Genomic DNA, 23,862 nt, shown 5'->3' on the forward strand with positions numbered 1-23,862 from the left:
CACAAAAGGTTGCCTATTTATTCCGTATTTAAAAATTTAATGTGTGCCACACACTCTGTTAGGCAGTTGAAAAGACCCATTGTTGGAAAAGTCTAGGTGTTTACATTTTTTTTGTCATGTTCAACAAAAACCTGCTTTTCTGTAACTTCCAGTCATGAGTTGAGTTTCTGCTCTCTTGGGTTATACAGAATAAGTCTACTTTCGGTATGGTCTTTCACTGAAAAAAAATTGAAATAAAAAAGCATAGTCTTTTAAATATTTGAAGACTATGATTCTGTTTTCCCTTATTCAATAAACATTTATTAAGACCCTACTATGTGCCAGGCACTATGCTAATCACTGGGGTTACAGAAAAAGAAAAACATCCTTGTTCTTAAGGCATTCATGATATAGAAGGAGAGACAACATGCAAATGACTGTGTATAACTAGTTTATAGAGGATAAATTGAAAATAATCAATGGAGGGAAAGCACTAGAATTAAAGGGGATCAGGAAAGGCTTCCTGTAGAAGATGGGATTTTGGCAGGGACTTGAAGGAGGTCAGGGAAGCCAAGAGGCTGAGAAGTCCTCCACTGCCTCTGCCAGCACTGCTGCCACTACCTCCTTCTCCTCCTCTTGATTCCTGTTTCTCACTGCTTTCACCCCATTGGCTACCCCCTGCATTGTACTGCTGCTGGGACACTTTTTTGGGTAGGCTACCTTAATCTTGACTTTATTCTCACTGATGATATGGAATATCTTTTTTAAAATCTTAACAGACTTTTTTTCTTTAAAAGCAATGAATACAGGTCTTCTTTTGCTTGTCTTTGGATCCATTGGAAGTTCAATAGATTCAGTTTCTCCAAAGTCTCGAGTATTCCCAGATTTTCCTCTTAGTATTTTCTTTATCAAGTCAAACAGACATTCAATAATCATTTATTTAAAGGCTCCTACTTGAAGAAAGGCCTTCTGCTAGTTGCTGAGGATACTCAAATTGATCTGTGATATCTTCATCCATCATAAGCATCAGCATCAGCATTTATGTAGCATCTACTAAATATGTGTAAGCACACACACACACACATATACACTCTATATAGTATCTACTACACTTACATCTACTATTTGCATTTATCATAATTATCTTATTTGATCCTCCCAACAAGCCTGTGAGTATTCCTTCCCTTGATGGAAATCACAACTCATCCATGCCTGCCTGTATCATGCACTCTTGTTCATTTTCTTCCCTAAATTTCAGCAGAGAGACTTTATCTTGATTTTGTGAGGATACCAGCGGAGCACAAGGTCTATCCATTGATTATCTCTTCCTCTAGCCACATGACTCTCTCATTTTATTTTTTACTCTTACATTTCCTTGACCTTTGATTTTTTGTTACAACTTTATCATCAGTTACTTGTCACCTCTGTAATGCCTTGCGTATAATTGTAGAAACATACTTAAGTCTACTTTGTGCTACCCCCGTTCCTCCTTGGGTGATAACTCATTTTCAGTTTTGTAGAGGCTGTGGTATTCTGTGACTCATAACCATAATAACAGCACTACTAGAATATTGATATTAGGAAGATGGGCCTCTGTTTCAGGGAGAAATTTCAGAATATTAAGGGAACTTGGCAATTTCCCAGAGGCAATTCATACTGTTCTTCTTCTACTCAATTCTGGGCTGAACTTATTGACCAATTACATTATCTATCCAAGCACATACAGAGAAGTGCATTGAGAAATGAACTGTATCAGCTATCCAGATAGTCTGGAATTATGTGTGTGTGTGTATAGACTGAAATATATATTATAAATTATATAGAAATACATAAATCATATATATATTATATGTATGTGTATTCAAGATTTGAAATAATCTTGACAGCCTATAATTCTGGGACAAAAACAATAAGAAGTTCAATATGAATATAGACCCACATATACACACACACACACACAAACACACACACATACACACACACATACACACACACATATACATATACACACACATACACATGCACATATATTCTTAAGATAACTTTGTTTTTCAGTTTGGATAATTAGGCCCTAACCAAAAGAAGGGAAATACAGTCCTTACATGTAAGGAATTGTTGGAGAATACATTGTGTAAAGAGATAAGTATTTATATGATTACTGAGAGTACAAACAACTAGAGAAGACACTGACATTCCTTGTTTCTTCAACAATTCCTTACATGAGACAATTTTCAGAGCCGTTTCCTCTTGATCAATGTCTTCCAGATGCTCTCTGATTCATCAATTTCCCTCATAAAATAAAGCATATGGAATTAAACACAACATTCCATATGTATTCTCACCAGCATAGAGTGGGTCAATCATTTCTCCCTATCTAAACTAGGAATTCTTAACCTGGGGTCCATGGACCCCCAAAGGATCAGTGAACTTAGATGGGAAAAATGTTATTTTCACTAAACTCTGGCAAAAATTTAGCATTTCTTTAAATTATTTAAAAATATCATTCTGAGAAGGGGTTCACAGGCTTCATCGTATTGCCAAATGGTTCCATGACAGAAAAAGCATTTAAGCACTTTTGACTCTAAATTTATTTTCCCAAGATTTTGTTAGCTTTTTAATTCTTCTTTTAAAGCAGCTATAACACAGCATTAGCTTATATTAATTTATAGTCAGCTAAGACTCTTAAATGTTTTTCACAAGAATTACTGTCAAGATATGTCTCCTCTTCCTATATTTATGAAACTGAGATTTTTAATCTAAATGAAGAACTTTGAATTTATTCATATTAAATTTTTTTCTTATTGTTTTTGGCCCAGAATTCTAAACTGTCAAAATTATTTCACATCTTGATTCTGTTATTTTATCTTCTGATTAGTATTCTCTGATAATAATTCCTTCTATGTGTTCATTCAAATCACTGAAGATAATGCTAAAAACAAAAACTTGTGGCACTTTACGGAGGACTTTTCTCTACATTGACCTCGGTTCATTAATTTACACATTTGGGGGTGTAGCTGATTGGCTACTTATAAATCTACAATATCTCTCTCTCGCTCCAACAATCACCAATCTACTACAGGCAGTTACCATTTCTTCCCTAGACTATTCTAATGATCTTCTTCTAAATGATCCAATATGTCCAATCTCATCCTTTTCTAATTTATATATTCTAAAAAATGCCATATTATCTTCCTATCCTAAGCCTCAGTTTTGTCATCTCTAAACTGAGGTTGGCCTCATTGACCATGAATACCCCTTCTAGCTCTAAATGGATGACCACATGACCATCTATTGCCTTTTAGTTATATATTTTATATATTTTATATGTGTATTTATTTATATATTATATATTTTTATATATTACATATTCATATATTTTATAATATATTTATATATTTTAGTTAAAATGCAAACACCTTAGCCTTGTGTTTAAGGCCCTTCCCAGTCTATCACTAGCCTAACCTAATTCCTTTCACATACCTTGTGTTGTGCAATCGACTTCAGAAGCCACTTAATCCAGTCAGTAGTCACTTCCACAATAACCCCAACTTCAAACAATTAGTGACCACTCTTTGGGTGCAGTTATTCAACTAATCCCAAATCTTATTCTGTCATATAACGTATCTCCCAGATTTATGCCAACTAAGACATAAAAGATTTTGTCAACTGCTTCCTGGAAAATAGCGAGAGAGAGAGACAGGCAGACAGACAGAGAGCGAGAGAGAGAGACAGAGAAAAAGACAGAGAGAGAGAGAGACAGAGACAGAGAGAGAGAGAGAGAGAGAGGGGCATAGACAGAGAGACAGAGATAGATAGATAGATATAGATAGATAGATAGATAGATAGATAGATAGATAGATAGATAGATAGATAGATAGATGAGGTTAGTCTCACATCACCTGTTTTTGAAGAAGAAATGCTGGTTTTTAATGACCATTTCTTCCCTTTGTAAATGCCATTTCCTAATGCTTTGTTTTTAGAATATTGCTAAGAATAGAAATCAGCCTCATTGGCCTATAGTTTGCAGACTTTACCCTCTTCTCTTTTTTTAAATTGGAACACTTGCCCTTCTTGAGTCCTGCAGCACCTCTTTCCATCTTTCTAAGACCATTGGTTGGAGGTCAATAATCATAGCTGCCAGCTCTTTCAGTACTCTGAGATGTAATTCTTCTGGGGGTGATGACTTAAACTCATGGAGGCCTATGCAAACCGGTCATCTCATTAATCTTGAGTTTCTACTCCCTGCTAAACATTTCTGCTCCATCCTTCCCAATCTAAAGGTCATTTTCCTTGAAAAGTAAAATAAGAACAAAAGAAGAGATCAACCTTCTCATAGTCACCTATTATCATCATCCCACCTACCCAAAGCAGCAGTTCTGTCCTTTTTTTAATCTTTTTCTTGCCCCTACATAGCCAAAAACAAACAGAATGCCATTTTTTTGCTATCCTTAGCATTCATCGACAGCTACGGCTCTTTCTGGGCCCTAGTGTTTATGAATCTGTTTAAGAAATAGCAATTTCCTTCATTAATTCCTCCATCATTTGATGAATGAAAATTTTTAAAATGCTTATTAATTAATCCTTAACACAGGTCACAAATTTATTACTTTTTTTCTGTTTTTGGCCAAGAAAGTGTTGGCAGATGCCTAGATAGTTGAAGTTTCTTGTAACTATCAATCAACACAAATTTTATTAGGCAGTGATTCTAACCATTGGTTTTCAGTAAAATTTCAATTGGGTGAATTTTTAAGCCATTGAAGAACATCTCTATCTCTTAATCTTTCATCTTATGTGGCATTGCACAAGGTCACGTTGCAGTATTCCATTTCCATTTGGGAATTTCTATAATTATCAGACTGGACTTCTTTTGACAACAGTTTTAGTATGTAGCCTTGAACGCTAAAGTGTTTTTATCGGTAAAAATTATCTTTTTTCCAATCTTCAGTACTCTTGTCTTTGTATTGTCTTGTCCATGATAAAAATTTTATTTATAAAGCGATGGTTAACATCTTTTTATTTATTAATCTTCTACCTATTATTCTAACTTCAAGAAGTCTATGCCGCATTGTAGAGAAATAAGTAACAATGTTTCCACCTGCCAGGTTCCTCCGAAGGTTTCTCCCCCCTGAGGATTAATTAGTCTGTTTTACAAAATAGTTTGGCACATTGTTTTTTGTTTACAGTCATGCTTGACACTTCATTGAGATTAACCCTGTTTTATTGTTGACTCGAATGATCCTTGAAATACTCAATTTCCCATAGCAACAACCTTTGAAATATCTTTAGCAGTCATTGAAGTGTGCTCTTTAAGAGCAACAATTTTTTCATGTTTCTTTGGGGTCATATTCTGTTAAAGAGGATATTAAAATAGGATATTTAAAAGGATATATAAAAAGTAATTAAAAACACAAAAGAGATCAATGAAATGGATGTATGGCAAGGAATCCTATAATTAACTGAAAGAGAATTAACTAAAAGTGGAGAAACCAGCTTGTTCTGAGTCAGCCTATTGTAGGTAGAAATTACATAAATTATTGCATTTTCCAAGTAATTCATATACCAATGTATAACAGTATCATTTCTGATTTTACTTCAATTGATCCTTATTCCAATGCTCTCCATCCTGTTTATTCTTTCAGGTTCTTATATTTATGTTTTTTATGTATAGTATTCCTTTAAAATAAAGCATACCCTTCTATTGCCAAATTCATCATCAGTCCTATCGTACCAAATTTTAGCTGTATCTGTGAGGTCAAATTTTCTTCTGTGCATTAGATTCCATAATTTACTCTGCTTATTACCCATATTTTGTGCATTTGCATATAGACATATGAGGCCATATCTTTAACTGACTCTCTACTTAAATATTATGCTTTCTCCTATGTTTTGCCTGCTATTATCTCTCCCCACATTTCCAGTCTTCTTATACCTTATACCCCACCATGTCCAATGACACTGTCCTTTTAGCTGTTTCTCACATAACACAGTCCATCTCTTCCAGTTCTAGGAATTTTCTCTGGCTATCCCTCATGCCTGGAATTCTCTCTCTCCTCATCTCTACCTACTGGTTTTCCCGGCTTTCTTCAAGTCCCAACTAAAATCCCATCTTACACAGAAAGCTTTTTCCAACCCTACTTAATTCTGGTATTTTTTTTCTTTTAATTATTTCCTGTTTACTCTCTCTCTCCATATATATATATATCTATATATCTATATCTATATCTTGTTTTTACATATTTATTTGTTTGTTTTCTCCTCCATTAGATTGTGAGTGCTTTGAAGACAGGGACTGTCTTTTGCCTCTTTTTTGAATCCCCGCTGCTTAGCATAGTGCCTGGCACATTGTAGGCATATAATAAAAACTTATCAACTTATTGTTACCAAAATTGTCAGATCATTTGGGGCAGTTTTATTCCCCTGTCATCTCCCCCAGCAATTTAAAGCCTTCTTGATTACATTTGTAAGTATGGTTTTTTTTTTTTGTGGGTCCTGGTTAGACAGATTCCATTTCTAGTCAAGTTGATCATTTCTATATTTTAAGGTGTTCTTCTGAGGTCTAAATGCTATTTTCAGACAGTTGAACTAGCTGTTCACTCCCCAGATCCTTTTTCTTCTACCTTTAATTGGTAGTAGTGATGAAAACATCACTTGTTTCCCTAAGGTCTTCAGTTTTTTGTTTTTGTTTTTATTTTTTTATTTTTTTTTATTTTTTTTTTTAGGCAATTGGGGTTAAGTGACTTGCCCAGGGTCACACAGCTAGTAAGTGACAAGTGTTTGGTTCGAAGCTGGATTTGAACTCAGGTCCTCCTGACTTCAGGGCTGGTGCTCTATCCACTGTGCCACCTAGCTGCCCCCTATTTTTGTTTTTAGCGAAGTCTTCATTAATCCTTAGCAATGTTCTCTGGGTTCTTCTAAGTGATATAATATGTCCCCACATGAATCATTACTTGTGACATCAGACTTATCACAGGCTTATATCGTATGTTGCTTATATCATATACTAACTGTTCTATGTTCTTATCTTCCATTCTCATGCCTTCTGTGAATATATTCAAGTCATTCCACATGTCTGGAATATATTTCATCTTCATCTGTGGCTATTGAAACTTCTCTTCCTTCAAGGCTGTTTCAGGTTCCTTACTTCCCCCTCTTCCTGTAGCACCCTTTCCCCATATTAACCCCCAGCTGAAAGTGATTAACTCCTCCTTAAATTTTTCTTAACAGCAATTCGGATAATTCCCTTATCCCTATCATTTTCTACTTTATTGTGCTTACTTTTAGGACATTGCTTCAGGTTAAACATACTCATAAGAGATTAACTAATAAACCAGTCAGTGTATGAATCTGCAGAGGGTAGTGTATCTTTACAGAGACTGGCATAGATAGCAGAACCCATGAATATGACAGTCATGGGCTTTACTAATAATGTTGCATTTTTAAAAAAACTCCACTTCACAGGTTCTTTTAATTAATCAGATTATCTGAGAGGAGTTAAAAAATACTATTAAGTCTCTTAATGTCAAGTTTCCAGTTAATTAACCCATGGATTTCTGTGTTGTTGTTTGTTGTTGTTTTTAAATTTTGTTCAATTGACACATAGTAGGCACTCAATCAATAAATAATTATTATGTGTCTATAACTTATCAGGCATTGTATTAGGTCCTGGGGTTACAAGCACAATGAATGCAACAATCCCATTTGCAAAGGGCTTACATTCTAATGAGAGAAACAATAAGGACATATCCACTGAATAAATATAAGGAAAATAAGTACAAATAAGGTAATATGTGGGAGGTACCAGTATTTGAAGGAGGAAGAGAACAAATATTTATTATGTGCTTGTGCAATGTGCTAAGCATTTTGGAAATGTTATGCCATTTGCTCCTGGAAAGTAGATGTGCTATTATTACCCCATTTTACAGCTGAGGAAACTTGTAGGTAGACAAACAATTAAGTGACTTGCCCAGGGTCATTCCTTCTTATTTAATCACTTTAGTCATATCTGACTCTTTGTGACCCCATTTGGAGATTTCTTGGCAAAGATACAGTAACGGTTTGCTGTTTCTTTTTCCAGTTCATTTTACAGATGAGGAGTTGAAGCAAACAGGGTTAAGTGACTTGTGCAGGGTCACTCAGCTATTAAGTATCTGAGTCGGAATTTGAACTCAGGTCTTCCTGACTCCAGGCCCAGAGTTCTATGTACTTTACCACCTGCATGAAGGGATCAGAAAAGTCTTTATCTGGAAGGCGGTTCTTGAGCTGTTTGTTAAAGGAAGGGGGGAAGTCCATAAAGCAGAAGTGAAGAAGGAATGCATTCCCACCATGGGGGAGGAACTCTGCAAGAAGACACTCAAAAATGCCTATTAAATTAAATTGAATTGAACGGAGTTCGTTAAACAGAAATTCTAATTTTTACCCCCTCTGTCTAGTTCTTCTTCTGATAATGTACATGAAATGTAAATAATTGACTCCCCTTAAAAATGACTGAAAGTGTCTTCACTCTGCCACGTGAAAGTCATTGCCGATTGATGAAATTCAAAATAATTATGCATCACATACACAAAAAAGCACAATTGTTTGCCTTTCACTTATCCAGAATTTCTTATTCTTTCATTAAAGTCCTAGAGATAACCCTAATTCTTAAAGAAGACACCCACATTCTGTCAATTCCTATAAGCTAGAATGAGTTGGAGTACAGGTCATTAATAGACTGTGGGTGTTCCATATGATACCTTGCATAGCTAATTTTGGAGAGGCATATCAACAGGTTGGCTACAAAGTGTGATGAATTTTTATTGATAAAACCTGGAGACCATGAACTTTACCACAGAGGAGTTATAACTTATATTAGTGGAGGGAAAACATATGTAAATTAAATTATAGATCCTGGAATTAACGAGTATTTTTTTTTTTTTAGCCTCAAATGCATGGAGGTTCCAAAAATGCATTTCACCCTATCAAGTGTTATTCTATTTCCAATATGTTCCACTGACTGTGTTTAAGTGTCAATTATATAACCATTCAATATAATACATTTCAAAAATCTTGATCATTAGCTTTCTGGGTCATGTATTTGATTCCATCATATCTTAAAAGGAAAGAAATAACCAAAGGCTTTGAAAAAATTAAGGTCAACTGGAGCCTTGAAGATGATATGAACACAGAACATTTTCTGGGAGGTCAACTCTGCTTCTAAAATAGAAAACTCTGAACTTGATTAATAATGAGATATCACACTGTCTACTTTCACAAGCCCAATTTTTTTTGCCCTTTAAAATTATGTATTCTCTGAAAAGATGTTTTTATACTTTGGGGAAAGGACAGTAATATTCTTCATTAAATTAACAGGCAAATGAGGACAGTATATTAAAGGTGAAAAGTGTTATACATGTTACTGAGAACATGATAGAAAATCATAATGCAGAAAGGGAGGAGCTCAAGAATCTCTGGATTGCACGACAGCTTCAGGTGAACCAAATCAAATCCATTAAACAGCAGTGGGCGGCCTTTAAGGAACAGCTGAAAAAGGTAAGGGTCTTCTAGTTGAAAGGGGAAATCTGAGTCCATATTTCTGGTCCCTTGTGGTTTAAAAATAAGTTCATTGTGAAAACTCTATCAGGTCCCTCCATTTTGTAGAAACCTCCATGGCAACAGAGAGAGTTGATGAAACACGGAGATGAAACATCTCTAAAATGACAGTGAAATATTTGCTTTTACTCCTGAAGAAAGCATACCAAGCACCATTTGATATTTATTTCAGACAACTCAGAACTTGAAACTTCTTCAGAAAGTGTTTACCCCAGTGTCTGCACTTGATCTTGGAAGCAGCCTTCAGACTCTCTTAGATCTACAAAAAAAAAGGAAACAAATGAAGCCTCAGTTTCAGGTGAGGAAATAGATTGATGGACATTGTTGAGCAGCATGAAAATGGAAAAGCATTCAGTTGCAATTTGCATAATTTATTTCAATAGACTGGCAAATTACTCTCTTTTTAAAAAGAGAGAAAATTTCCTTCTATTAAAGTGCTAAAGTTCTCTTTAAAAACGCATTTTCTCCATTGGTTATTTTCTGTACAGCTGGAGGCATCTGTGTGTGTTTGAATACTCAGGCACATACATGATACTTTTTGTCTACAAGATACTGTTTATATGCTTTTTGAGAGTTATTTTCACTTAAATTGAAAGAATGTCAGGAGTGTATGCAAATGTGCATTTCTTCTAAATTATTAAAATAATTGACTTTGTTTTTGTAGACTGAAACTCCAAAGGAGGGGAGGTTGCCTACTGTTGGTAGGCATTCCATATCTTAGCCCATTGCAAGACCTCTGCCAACCAAATCATCCCTGTGTCAACCTGAGATTTACCCCTATAATCCAAGTTCCTTGCTACCAACCATGGCTATTTGTGGCTAATTCTCCTTTATCCCTTTGCCTTAAATGGCAAAGGTACAGAAGGAGTGGGTGATATAAAGACTGAGTCATGCTCATGGCTGCTGGCCAGACAGCATGGGTTGCAGTGCTTTTCTCCCTCTGAACCCCTCCTCAGCTTGGTGCAGGAGTGAAAAAAGGAGCCAGGGCATTCTACTGACAATATGTGCCATCTTCTTAACTTGGCATCTCTCTGCTGCAAAATTAGAACAGTAGACCAAAATCCACATCCTATCTTTTTTTGTCACTAACATATAATAATTGACTTTTAAGATTCACTGGTTTGTGAAGATAGAGGGTACTTCATAGATTTGTTTGTGTGTCAGCCTTCACTCATAGAATCACAGTATCTTGGAAATGTGAGGGACCTCAGGGGTTATCTATTCCAATCTCTTATCTGAACAGGAATGTTCTCTACTATACCTAATGTGGTCATTCAGCCTCCTCTCAAAGACCTTCAGTGAATGGGAAGAAAGAGGTAGTCCACTGTACTTTGAGACTGCTCTATCAGATTTTCGTAGAGTCATAATCTGCCTCCAAATTAACATCTACTCATTGCTTCTCTGGAGCCAGGCTGAACAAATCTCTCTTCCATACGATAGTCTTTCAAATGCCTGAAGTCTGCTTTCATTTCATTCTTCATCCTGTGTACTGCCTGCCAGGCTAAATAAACATTCTTAATCCCTTCAAGTTATCTTCATATGACATGTTTTTCAACCACTTCCCCATGTTGGTTATCTTTCTCTTTATGGAGTCCTCTTAGAAAATATTATCATTTTGTTCAGTAACTAATCACCACTGAGAATTTCTTTGGAGCCAATATAAATCTCTTAAGCAATAATTTAAGCCCAGGACATCTTATTTTATTTTCAAGACACCGGAGAATAGTCACTATTTTTATATGGAAATTTCCCACCTCCAAACTACATCTTACCTTCACTCTCTCTGTTCTCTTCCTTAGACAACAGGTATACTGCCAAAACCTCAACTCTAACTTTTATTCTGATAATTATCAAATCTCTACCTTGGGCCAAGACCTTCCTGTTCATCTTCAATTACCTTCTGAATATTTGTTGTTGTGGTGGTCGTTACTGCTGCTGATGTTATTTGGTTGTGTCCAACTCTTCGTGACCTCATGGACCGTACTGTCCATGAGAGGTTTTCTTGACAAAGATACTAGAATGGTTTGACATTTCCTTCTCCAGTAGATTAAAGCAAACAGAGGTTAGGTGACTTGCCCAGGGTCATACAGCTAAGAAGCATCTGAGGCCAGATTTGAGCTCAAATTTTCCTGGCTCCAGAGCTCTATCAACTGAGCCATCTAGCTACCTCAGTGACGTTGTCTAGCTGGACATTTTTACCAAGGGCCAAATAATATCTTTATCTCAAACTCAATTTGTCTAAAACTGACCTCATCTTCCATAAACTGGTTCTCTCTCTCCCAATTTCCTTGTTTTGGTCACTCAGACTCAACACTTCTGAGAACATTTTGACTTCTCTCTCTCCTTCTCTGCACCCCCCACCACTTCAATCCTATTTTCAAATCATCTTTCACATTTATTCCTTCTTTTTTATTCCCACTGCCTCCACTATATCCTTTTATGATCCTATGCCAACCTATTGCAAAAGCAACTGTTCTTTCTCCCTGCCTTTTATCTCTCTGCTCCAGTGCACTCTTCACAAGCCATCAGATTAATCTTAGTTAGATTAATCTTTTAAAAATAATCCTTTAGTTGTGTAACCACTCTGTTAAAAAAAACTTTCAATGTTTATTTTAGCGTAATAAAAAATTCAATGGTTTGGGATTCAAGGCCACCTCCAGAATGGGTCTAACTTTATTTTTCAGCATTACATTCTGCTCTTGTCAACTTAATGTGTTCACTATTTCCCTATCACCCCCTTGCTCTTATTTCTGTTTCTGAACCTTTATCCTTCCTGGTCACCCTACCTGGAATTCCAGACCCTTTTCATCTATTCACATAATATCCACTCTTAAAGCCTAGTAAAAAATCTCACATGTTCCTTAAAGTCTTCTTGGACTATTTCAGTTATCATTGATGTCTTCTTATCCTAAATATTAATTTCATATGCCATATATTTGAAATTTTGCACTATATAAGTTTTCATATGTGTTTAACTTCTTACCCCACTGGGATTATAATTATATCACATTTTATCATATCACATCATATCACATTTTAGGAATTTCATTGATAAACTGGAGAACTTCCAGGGAAAGGAAGTTAGGTCATACCATATGAAGGAACTAGAGATGGTTAGCTTACAGAAGACTTGATAGTGATCTTAAGTATTTGAAGAACTATTAGGTGGATAGGAATTAGTCTCTTTCTGTGAGACCTGAGGGAGAAAATTAGTAGCAATGGGTAGAAGTTTCATAGAAGTAGATTTCAGACCAATTTAAGGAAAAAACTTCCTTATAAGGGAAAGTTCTTTGTCACTTTTCCTCCATGGAATGCTCTTCCCCTTTTTCTTCACTTCCCTAAATCTCACTCTTCCTTCCAAGCCCAACTCCAGTTTTCTCCAAACATTATCAAAAAGTACAGTAGACTTCCTGAGTGTTTGATCTGACCAGTGCTAACAATAATGGGAGAACACTTTTTGGTTTCTGGGTATTGTGTGCTATTTACGAATCCCAGTGCCCTTGCCTCTTAAGTAACAGTTCAAAATTGCTGCTCAGCTACTGAGTCATTCTCATGATATTTCTGCCATACTTACACGTGGCAAACAATTTCCCATATTTGTTTAATTTTCTTGTTTTACTATCTGACATTTGTCTGTATTTAATGTTAAGCATAATTCTGTTATTTCACTTGTTAATGAATAAAAACTCTCTGCTGCAGTTACCTAGCATATTATTGTAATTTTATGAAGACTTTTTGGTATTTCCTAAAATAAGTAGTGTGATCTCAAAGCAGTTAGAGGTACCTCCTTCCCCCCTGTACCCCATGACAAACTTTACTATGCTATGACAAGAAGCATTTTTGAACATTGCAACTTTTTTTGATTCGCTCTAAGAAAAATCTTTAGTTCATTTAATTTTAGGGACAGATATGCCTTATTAAGGTAGTCACACAATTAAGAGGCTTTCCAAAAATTGGATTCATTTTATTGCCTTTCTCATTTTCTAGCAACTGGATGCTGAGGTCTGCTACATTCTAAAAGTATTTGAAGTGCTAAACCTTGAAGGAGCCCCTGTAAAGGAAAAAACTCAACAGGTAAAGGAGCTCACTCAACTTCACCAGGAACAGAAGGAGAGACTTGAAGATTATGAGAATATACTGTCTAAGGCAGTCCGGTTCTATCGAGTCAAGGAAGAAGTAAGAATTATAACACTTACCTTTCAGACTTTATTTTTCTGAAAATAAACAAAAATTAATTTTACCAAAAAAATGCCTTTTGTGACTTGCTTACAGGGGAAAATATAAACTACTGAGCTGACATCTGAGGTCTTCTATAACCTGTCCTCAAAGTCCTCTCTAGAATTTCTCTTTCATCAAGACTTTTCCTTAATGCAGTGGTTCTCAAATATTTTGGGCTCAGGACTTCTTCATATTCTTAAAAATTATTAAGGACCCTCCCCAAAGAGTTTTATATAAGATATATCCCTTGATATTTACCATATTGGATATTGGAAGATCTTAATATTATTGTGAAAATAGTTTTGACTTTGCAGGTCCCCTGAAAGAGTCTCAGGGACCCAAAGAGTTCCTAGAACACACTTTGACATTGCCCTAAGGGAAGAGTCCCTGGAACACACTTAGACATTGCTCTCAGGAAACCCTCACTCTTGCCAAACTGGACTGATCTTTGTCCTTCGCCATGTTATTCACATTTCCATTTTTGTGCCTTTCCACATATATACATATACGTAGACACACACATACACCCATCTCGGAATGTTCTTTTCCCTTTTTTCCACTTATCTGACTATCACCCTTCCTTCAAAGTCTAAATTGAGTATTTTTCCAACTGCCCCAGAATACAGTGTTCAATTCTTCCTCTAAAGTCATTTAAGCACTTATGGAGTTATTAATGTGGTATTAATGAGATAATTATTTTATGTAATCAAAATTATTTAGTAACAAGCTATTATTACTGTGATACTTAATAAGCAATTGATTAATTAATTATAGTGATGACACTGATAACTAAGGAAGTGATTAGTAGAATTTTAACTAGCTGGTTAAAAAAAATTAAAGTGAAAAAGTTGCAAACTTTGTGTAATTGTTAATCCATTGCATTTCAGCTGGAAAGTCTCACCAAATCAGAAGTGGAGTTTCTTGAGCCTGTTCTTGAATGGGATGACGCCTTCAGTGCTAAAGTTCTCCTCTCTGGTTCTCAAGAAAAGCAGGCTCACATAGAACATCTTTATAAACTGGCCCTGTCCTCGGGAACAGACATCATTTCAGCAGTGCAGCTACCAGTAAGCAATTTGGAAGAGAGACATCAGTGTTACCTAATTGTAGCTGGAAGTTGGACTACAACATAAAAGCAGTCTCCCTGATAGCTAAAAACCTATTGTAACACAATACTACATTATAAGCTGTAGTTATTGGTAGAATTGTTTCTTTTTTTCCCCATGTCACCCCGTGGCAAAAAAAGCAAACTAAAAAGGTAGAAATCAGAAAATGAAATTTATAGGTTCTGGAATCATTGAACATTAGAGACAGTCTCTTTAGATTAAAAACTTGGAGTTCAATACCTTTATTTGGTAGATGAGGAAACTGAGAGCTAGAGAGGGAAGTGACTTCCCAGCAGAATACATCTAGTTAGCAGCAGAGGCAGGATTAGAATTCAGGCCTCCTTATTTCTAGGCACTAAGTTGCAACACTAGTTCCTTCTTCTGTGATATCTGATCTGCTTTATAATATTCTAATAATAGCACCAGAAGAGCTGACAGAGGAAAACTAACTCAAAACTCTAATGAATAAAACACTAGACCCCAATTAATTTGAAAAATAAAAAAGAATTCTTGATGTGAAAAAAGGCCACATCCCATTACAGCATCAGTGAAGTCATCATGGATTCTTTGCTGACAATTGCTTTAAGGCTATTACTGGGTTGCATGGGTACAGTATGTCTAAAGTATTACCCCCTTATCCCCTGAAAAAAAAAACTCCAAAAGACATTGATAGGAAAAAAATGCTATTCCTGTTGGTCGGTTCAATCCCTATTCTAAGAAGAATCATTTTTAGGGAAAGCTTATCTTCGTGGAAAAATTTACTTTTGTAAGAGATTTTAGCAGAAGAGAGGAAAAGGTGCAGGACTCTTACTTTGTACAAATAACGTAAATTGTTCTCAAATCTGCATCTGTAATTTAGCCTTGCAGTTTCTGAGCAAAGATTCGAGACATGCATAACAAACCTAAGGTTAAGTTGGAGATGACAAGAAAATGATAGTGTAAGAACCAAGTTTTCTAATGCATATTTGATGCTTTTTGAAGGATAGATTATACCCTATAATGAATGGTGTCTCTGAGATGGTCGGATCTGATGAACAAATGGTCTGAACACAGAGCTTCAGGTCTGGGAATGTAATTGTTAGCATTTCCAATATTTGACGGTGGCTTCTCTCTGAAACAGTTGTATTTTAATAAGCTACAGTTAGGGGAAATCAGAAGTCATTTTATTTAAAAACAACAACAATGGTGTCGTTTAGAAACATCATATTTCAAAGTAGACTCCTATAATTACTGTTTGATCTTTTCTTCTCTGTAATTTTCTCTTTCTCTCTCTCATTTCTAGACTTGCTTTAATATTTCTGCAAAGACTGTCCAGCAGCAGCTCGAAATACTCCAAGGTGACAGTATGGCCTGGCACTCCAAAGCCGATAAGTATGAGGAGGAGCTGACCCACATTTTACAGTACTGCTCTACTAAAGAAGAGATAAATGAGGTCTGGTGGAAAGAAGCTGTAAATGACCAAAAGCTAGGCTATGCACTAACACTGGCAACTGCTTGGTATTTATTTATTCTTCATCTGTGCCCAGTGTACCAGAAGGGGGCTTTCTATTTACCAATGGTTTTTATCCATTGAGCAGTAGTAACCTCTGGGTTTGGGGAATCTGAGCTTCTTTCAAGCTTAGATGATATGAATGTCTTCTCATGTAGAGGAAACAATGTAGAGGAAACAGTGGTTCAGAACAGAAACTTTGGTTGTAATATTGAGCACCGATTTTGAAATGGCTTCTAACTAGAGTACATAGATTTCTTCCAAAAATGGCTAACTGGAAGGGAGGTGCTGTTCTTATCCCTGTAACATCTTTGCTAACTCTAAATTCTGTGATCCTATGTCATCAGCAAGGCAGCTGGATATGGAAATCAGTGAAGTTCAATGTAGAGACTATATAATTTTGGGTAAATTGGCCAATATTCTTTGGAAAAATACAGAGTAACAAAATGCAGTGGAATGCATGCCACTTACTATCTGTGTGACTTTGGGCAACTCTTATCATTTCTAACCCTTCATTTCCTCATCTGTAAAATAAGAGTGGGATAGATGACTTCTACGGTTCCTTAAATCTTCATTCCTATGATTAACAAGGTCAAATGTGTGATCTTACTCAAATAGAGTGCTTTTTTCCCCAGCAAAACAAATGTATCATAGTAAAATGAGGCAACAAAAGAGCCTCTATCCCCTTTCCTTGTCCTTCTCCCCTCTCTGTCTCTCTCTCTGTCTCTCTTCTCTGTCTCTCTCTGTCCCCTCTTTGTCATTCTTCTCTATCTGTTTCTCTCTTTCTCTCTGTCTCTCTGTCTCCTCTGTCTCTCTCTTTCTGTCTCTGTCTCTCCCTGTCTCTCTTTGTCTCTGTCTCTCTTCTCTCTGTCATTCTTCTGTCAGTTTCTCTTTCTTTTTCTGTCTGTCTCTCTCTGTCTTTCTGTCTCTGTCTGTCTCTCTCTCACACACATACATACACACACATACATACACATACACACAAAACTGCAGGATTTGAGCTAGAAGCCCCCTTTTAACTTTAAATCTATGATACTGTGCTTCAGTTTATCCAGACCCCTCTTTATGAAAAGGAAATTCCAGAAAGGCTATTCAGCTTAGCCAAAATCACTTACTAAGACCTTAAATAGCACACAGTTTCCTATCACACGAAGGAGAATGAGCTAGATTCCACCCCTCCCTTCCCCCTCTTACTCTAACCTCTCAGACTCTTATGGTTTCCTGGGTACAATAGGACAATGGCACTAATTAGGATGTGGGGCATATGCCTGTACCAGGGTGGGCAACAAGAATGAGTACTTCTGAGTTTTGAGTTAAATGTTCCTTTCCATCCCTCGAGGAAATGAGAACGCCCTGCTCTAATCCATACTACTTATGTTTATCTTATTAATTCTAGATCCAAAAATATTATCAGAAACTGTCATCTCATAGTAACATAGTAAGAAAAATCAGTCACTTAGCAGTGGCCTAGTTCCAAAATGCAGGGAATACCCACTTGCCATTACCCACAGCATAATTAGCCCTGTGGTTTTAGATTTCAGGCAGGTGCATGTCCTATAAAATGATCATGACTTGAACATGGCATGAGAGAGAATGTGGCCCCTTCCCTTCTAGATCCAGAACAACAGGAGGGAAACAGGAACAGAGCTTTGACAACTATTTTTATTTCAGTCCTGTGCAAATGATTGTAGAGCTTTGCTATCCTTTTTTTGTGACCCAGGAGATATAGCTTTTTGGGACTGAGACAAGTTTGCTAGTTTGGGGCTGTGAGTTATTAGATATAGTCCCTCTGCTATCCAGAGATATAATAATTGGGTCTTCTGGGTGCCCCCAAGTTATAGTCTGCAACTAACATTTCCTTTCTTAGTAAGAACTTGCAAGGCTTTGTTAAAGAAAATACCCAGGGACTTCAGCTCATTTCTAAAACAGGACTACAGTCTCATACATTTTGACTAGAGCAGCTGGGGAAGCATTTTTTTTGTAATTTTTTTTCTAATACGGCCTTATGATCCCTTGTTCCCGAACAAAATCACTTTCCTGTACTCAAGGTCACATCATATGGCTGCTGACTTTCAAATTCTATGATTATGTGACTCATTCCTTCTTTATCATTGTGTTTACTGTACAAAAGTGATCATTCCTAATCCTTCAGAGATAGTCAAGCAAGGCATTTCTGAATTTATTGATGACATAAGTAGGACTACCTCCAGCTGCCCTTAGCCCAGTGTCTGTTTGTACTATGGGGAGACTAGCCAGGGTCTGTCATCTGTGGAGCTGGGTCTGGCTGATGGGATCCCAGATTCAGTACTTCTATTTATAGGGCTACCACCTCAGGGTAGAAAGCCTTTCCAGAAGCCAGGGGGAACAGAGCTACAAAGGTAGCTTCCAGGACTGACAAAAGTGTTTCTGGATTAGCCAGCCAGGTGATATCAGGGATGACCAGCCTTATAACAAAGACTAGTGCACACAGCTGGTTCTGTGGTCTAATAGGAGAGTTTTGCTCTGTGTTCCTAGACTAGAGACGGAAAAGGGGGGGGAGGCAGCCAATCATATGAGTTTCAGTGTTATCTCTAGCACTGAATGATATAACCAGGGTAGGCTGGGATAGAGATTTTGTTGTTTGTACTTGGAGTCCTGTGTATCTTGAGTGAGTGGTTGGTATATTTAACATTGTTGTTTTTCTGTCATTCAAAAGCTAATTTACAAATTTACTATTATTTGTCACTTTATTTGCTAATGGAACAGCAGTCCTAGCATTGCTTAGTTCAATTGGAGGTAAAACTATCATGGAACCTTAAAATTTTAGAGCTTCAAGAAACCTTAGATATCATCTTGTCCAATAACCTTATTAACCATATAAAGAAATTAAGGCTTAAAGATGTCACACGACTGCTACAACATTACAAAGCTAGTAAAAGGGGAAGCCACAATTTAAGCCTACATCTCCTAACATTCAAAGAAATGCTCTTTCCACTATACTATGAATAACTTATTAATGAACCAAGCATCTATTAAGCACCTCTTCTATGAACCCTACAAGGTGCTCTACAATTAAAAAGGATACGTACAGGATATAGACTTGGAGCTCTAATTTGATTCTTTGGAGAATCAAAACGTACACATGTGAAACAAAGACAATTGTAAGAGAACTTGTAAGCAATGTCATGTTTCTATAGTATAGACTGTACTTGGGAAGAAAGCAGGATATCATGGACATGGTGGTCAACACAGAAGACCTGATTTCATAAGACCCAGAGTTTTCAAATATCAGCTTCACTATCTACTAGGTATGAGGTCTTAGGCATGAAGTGGTTTTATCTTGGTAAGCTGAAGCTTTTTCATATAAAAAATAAGGATGATATTTTCACTACTTAACCCACAAGGCTATTGGCAGGAAAAAAAGCATTATAAAGTGCTATATAATTATGAATTGTTATATAAGTTTTGAGGGAATTTAGAGTAAAAGAAAAGCCACCCCAAGTTGAGTTAGTTAGGGAAGGCTTTTTAGAAGAAATGATATTATCTTGGCTTTTAAGACAGTCTAATAAGAGGATGGGGCAGAGTACAAGTAAAGTCAGACACAAAGATGACCTAAGAATATATGCTGGATGATAATTCAATTAAGTGTTTATTGACAGAAGCCAGCTTCAGAATCAGGAAAATCTGTCCTCAAAGCTCACCTCTGCTACCTAGAGACCAAATGATTCTAGGTTACTCACAACCTCTCAGTGTCCTGGATAATTCCTTAAGACACTAACATAGGGCAGTTTCTGATATGCATCAGTGAAGTGAATTCTGAACTTAGATGAAACTTATATGCAATTCTGATGCTTCCTGAACCAATGAAAGTGGTCTGCACCAACAAAACAGGTCCTGGTGGTAGCCTGCTAGATGCCAAGTATAAAAAGATAAAGAACGACAGCAACACAATCCCTGTCTTTAGGGAACAATCTGATTGGGTGTGGGAAACAGTACATACACAAATGAGTAAGATATAAGGCAGGATGAATTAAGGACAAAATGCATTAGGAAAATTGGACATGGTAGAGATCATTTTTGCCTGGAGAAGAGGGGTAGATCCAGAGAAGTTTCAGAGGAAAGTGGTATCTAAGATCATGGCTGAAGACAGAGAATTTCAACAAGCTATGATGAAGGAGCAAATTCCAGGCAAAGGCATGTATGCAGCCTACTTGAATGTACAAAATGGGAGAGGCCAGAGAAAAGCTGAAGAACATTGCCCTTGTGGGTCCTGATGTTATATTATTAACAGAAAGAGAAAACCTAAGTAAAAAATACAGTAAATTAGGGTAGATTTGATTCTCACCATAAAATATGTAGCTGCTGTGCAAAACAGCATCAGCTCTCTGGGCTTTTCAACCTAATGCAGGCTTAATGGAAAAATAATTGTAAGGTATATTTCCAGTGGTCCTTAGTCTAAATAATGAGTACTTGTTATGTTTTCTGTTATGGAACTCAAAATAGCAAGAAACAGCTGAATTCCACAATGCAATAAATGGTGGTGTTTGGCATACAGACATTATTATTACTGTGACATCTGGGGCACTTGAAACACTAGGTAAAATACAAAATTTTATTGAACTAATTTTTATTATTATTTACAGAGGACAGGGTACTCCATAAAACAATAATGTTAGGTTCCTTACCCAGCAGCCTACCATTTTATTAAGTCAGCTACAGAACTTAATAGAAAGGACATTTATTATACGTTGCTTGGCTGCCAAGATTTGAAAGTCCTTCACAAATGATGTTTACATGAACACTAATTGACCACCACTTGTCAGTGGGCTAATCAGAGTCCTTGGGATATTCTTCTCTCAGCATCTCCCTGGAAAGTAGAGTTTAGTTGGGTCTTATCCACATGGTCTCTGTTTCTTTCTTTAGGATATAAATCACTCGTCTTCTCAAAGCATTTTCTACCTGTTGTCAGTCCATAGCATAGTGTAGTCAGTTATTTCAGCAATCAGTGATAGAAAAAACTGGTCAGACCATACTAAAATCAATTTACACAATCTTAATTAGACTGATTTAAACTACACTGAAGGGAGACCATAGGTAACTCCAGGACCAGCACTCTATCTACTGAGCCATGTAGATACTTACTAGCTGTGTGACCCTGGACTGTTTGCCTCAATGTCTCATCTGTAAAATGAACTGGAGAAAGAAATGACAAACCATTCCAGAATCTTTGCCAAAAAAATACCCCAAATGGGGTCACGAAGAGTCAGGCATGACCGAAATGACTCAACAACAACCACAAAGAGAGACCAAATTGGGTTTGGGAAAAGTAAATTGTTCAAGGGGGTTAAAATAGTGTATTTGTGGAACGATGATATGATGCCCTTTATAGGCAAAACAACAACAACAAACTAATAAGCAACTTCCACCTGATTTAATGTAAAAAAATGGTGGACTTTTTATAGCATGAACAGTTGTATAGCATAGTTTATAGGTGGATAGTTGTATAGCATGACTTAGAAAATTATTGTCACCTTTGTCAAACATTATAAAACACTGTTTTAAGTCTGAGAGATAAGGTTGGTTTAATATTTTTTAATTTCACCCTAGAATATATTTATGCATACATTTTGAACATCACTGTAGATTTTTGTGTGTGTCTGGCAATCTGCATCAACTGAAAAGATGTACAGTCATTCAGTCATATCCAACTCTTTGTGACCTCATTTGGGGTTTTCTTGGCAAAGATACTAGAGTGGTTTATCACTTCTTTCTCTAGCTTATTTTACAGATGAGGAAACTAAGGCAAACAGAGTTAAATGACTTGCCCAGGGTCTCACAGCTGCTACCTGAGGTCAAATTTGAACTCAGGTCTTCATGACTCCAGGGCCAGTTTTCTATCCACTGTACCACCTTGCTGCCCCATCAGAGGAACAAGTTAACAGTCCATTGTACCATATGAAAGAAGTCATGAAATCATGGGCTGGTGAGGCTGGAAGGGATCTTAGATATGATCTCCTACCACTCTTTTGTGCTACAGATGAGGAAATTGAGGCCCAGGTAGGAAACTTAACCAAAGTTATACCATGTCAAAATCAGAACTAGAACCTGATCTTTCCTGTTAAGTACCCTTTCTATGACACCACATTGCTTATTCTAGTTTGGTTACTTATTTTTTTTAATTTCTAAATTTAATGTGATCAATTTATTTTAAGTCTATTTTCTTCATTAACCAACATGGTTAATATGTCCCTGATCGAGAATAGAGAGAGAGAGAAGGAAATAGGTCAATGACATTCAAAATAATCATTCTGGTCAAATACTTTTAGACACATATCATCTAACTTTTAAACTGTTCTATAATAATAATAATGATACATTACATTACCTATTTGAAGCTCTTCTATCTAGAACATAGATGAGACCCAAAGAATAAATACATTTTTAAAAGTCCTCTCAGCAGCCCAAAATAGATACCACAATGTCTATGCCTATGTGCTGTGTGTGAAATTTACATATAGGGGAGTCTCTCAGGCCATTCACTCAGGGCCTACTTGTAATTATTTCATACACAATTCAAACAAACTTGATGATTTCTTTTTACAAACCCTCAAATCTAGCCATTAACATTTATTACTTGTATGGCCCTAGACAAATCTCTTAACCTGTTTGACTCGATTTCCTTATCTGTAAAATGAGGATCATAATAGGAACCCCCCAAGTTGTTGAGAGGATAAAATAATATTTATAAGGTGTTGTACAATTCTTAAGGTAATATATAAATGCTAGCTCTTATCAAGTATAATGTTTTTCTGTGGCCATAGGTGGGGGAAATCCACCAAGTATGCTGCTCTTCAGATGACAAAACTGTCACCATTCAACCTGTACTTAAAACATTTCTGGCTGGATAGGGCCTGTCTAAGCTTTGCACAGCTTTTGAGACTACGGGATTATTTCAGAGTCATTCTCAGGCATTGGCATAGCATGTTAGTAGAGAAAAAATCCTATACTCTATAAGGAATGAAAATGAACAGAATACTGGTGCAAGTTAGCGAAGGGGCGAATGAGCCCAGTCCAATGATGAGTATACATCTTGATGATTCTAATCATTGAGAACAGGTTAAATTATTGACAGCATATTCTGCTTAATAACTCAGGGAAGTAGGTGATACATTTTTAAAAGATTTCTTTCTGAAGAAATCTAAAGAAAATGAGTAAAATACAAACTATTTTGATGCTTAATGGGATAAAAATTTAGCTTATTCAGAAAACAGAAGTTTTCAGAATTAATTATTCTCCAAAAGATCCAGAGAAACATAGTTTTAAAGAAACTAAATTTAGTTTTCTGGTCCCTCAGATCACGATGAACCCTAATCAACACAGAAAGTTTGTTCAATGACTAAAATGTTTGAATAATTGTGCCCCAAGATGTTAAGAAAGAAAAAAAGAGAAAGGAAGGAAGGAAAAAAGAAAGAAAGAAAGAAAAGAAAGAAGGAAAGAAAGAAAAAC

General features: G+C 36.3%; 1 protein-coding gene across 2 annotated transcripts in view; it reads left to right on the top strand.

Moving 5' to 3' along the window:
* CCDC141 (coiled-coil domain containing 141) overlaps positions 1-23,862 on the top strand; it is a 276,321-nt gene that overhangs the window by 178,961 nt on the left and 73,498 nt on the right. For both annotated transcript variants that reach the window (XM_027865848.1, XM_027865847.1), the window contains exons 14-18: positions 9,328-9,507; positions 9,740-9,865; positions 13,555-13,743; positions 14,673-14,849; positions 16,171-16,320. In XM_027865848.1, coding sequence (XP_027721649.1) covers positions 9,328-9,507; positions 9,740-9,865; positions 13,555-13,743; positions 14,673-14,849; positions 16,171-16,320 — 822 coding nt within the window. The remainder of the gene's footprint in view (positions 1-9,327; positions 9,508-9,739; positions 9,866-13,554; positions 13,744-14,672; positions 14,850-16,170; positions 16,321-23,862) is intronic.

The sequence above is a fragment of the Vombatus ursinus genome, unplaced genomic scaffold (assembly GCF_900497805.2).
Source record: "Vombatus ursinus unplaced genomic scaffold, bare-nosed wombat genome assembly UNPS02014779.1, whole genome shotgun sequence".
NCBI classification, from domain to species: Eukaryota; Metazoa; Chordata; class Mammalia; order Diprotodontia; family Vombatidae; genus Vombatus; species Vombatus ursinus.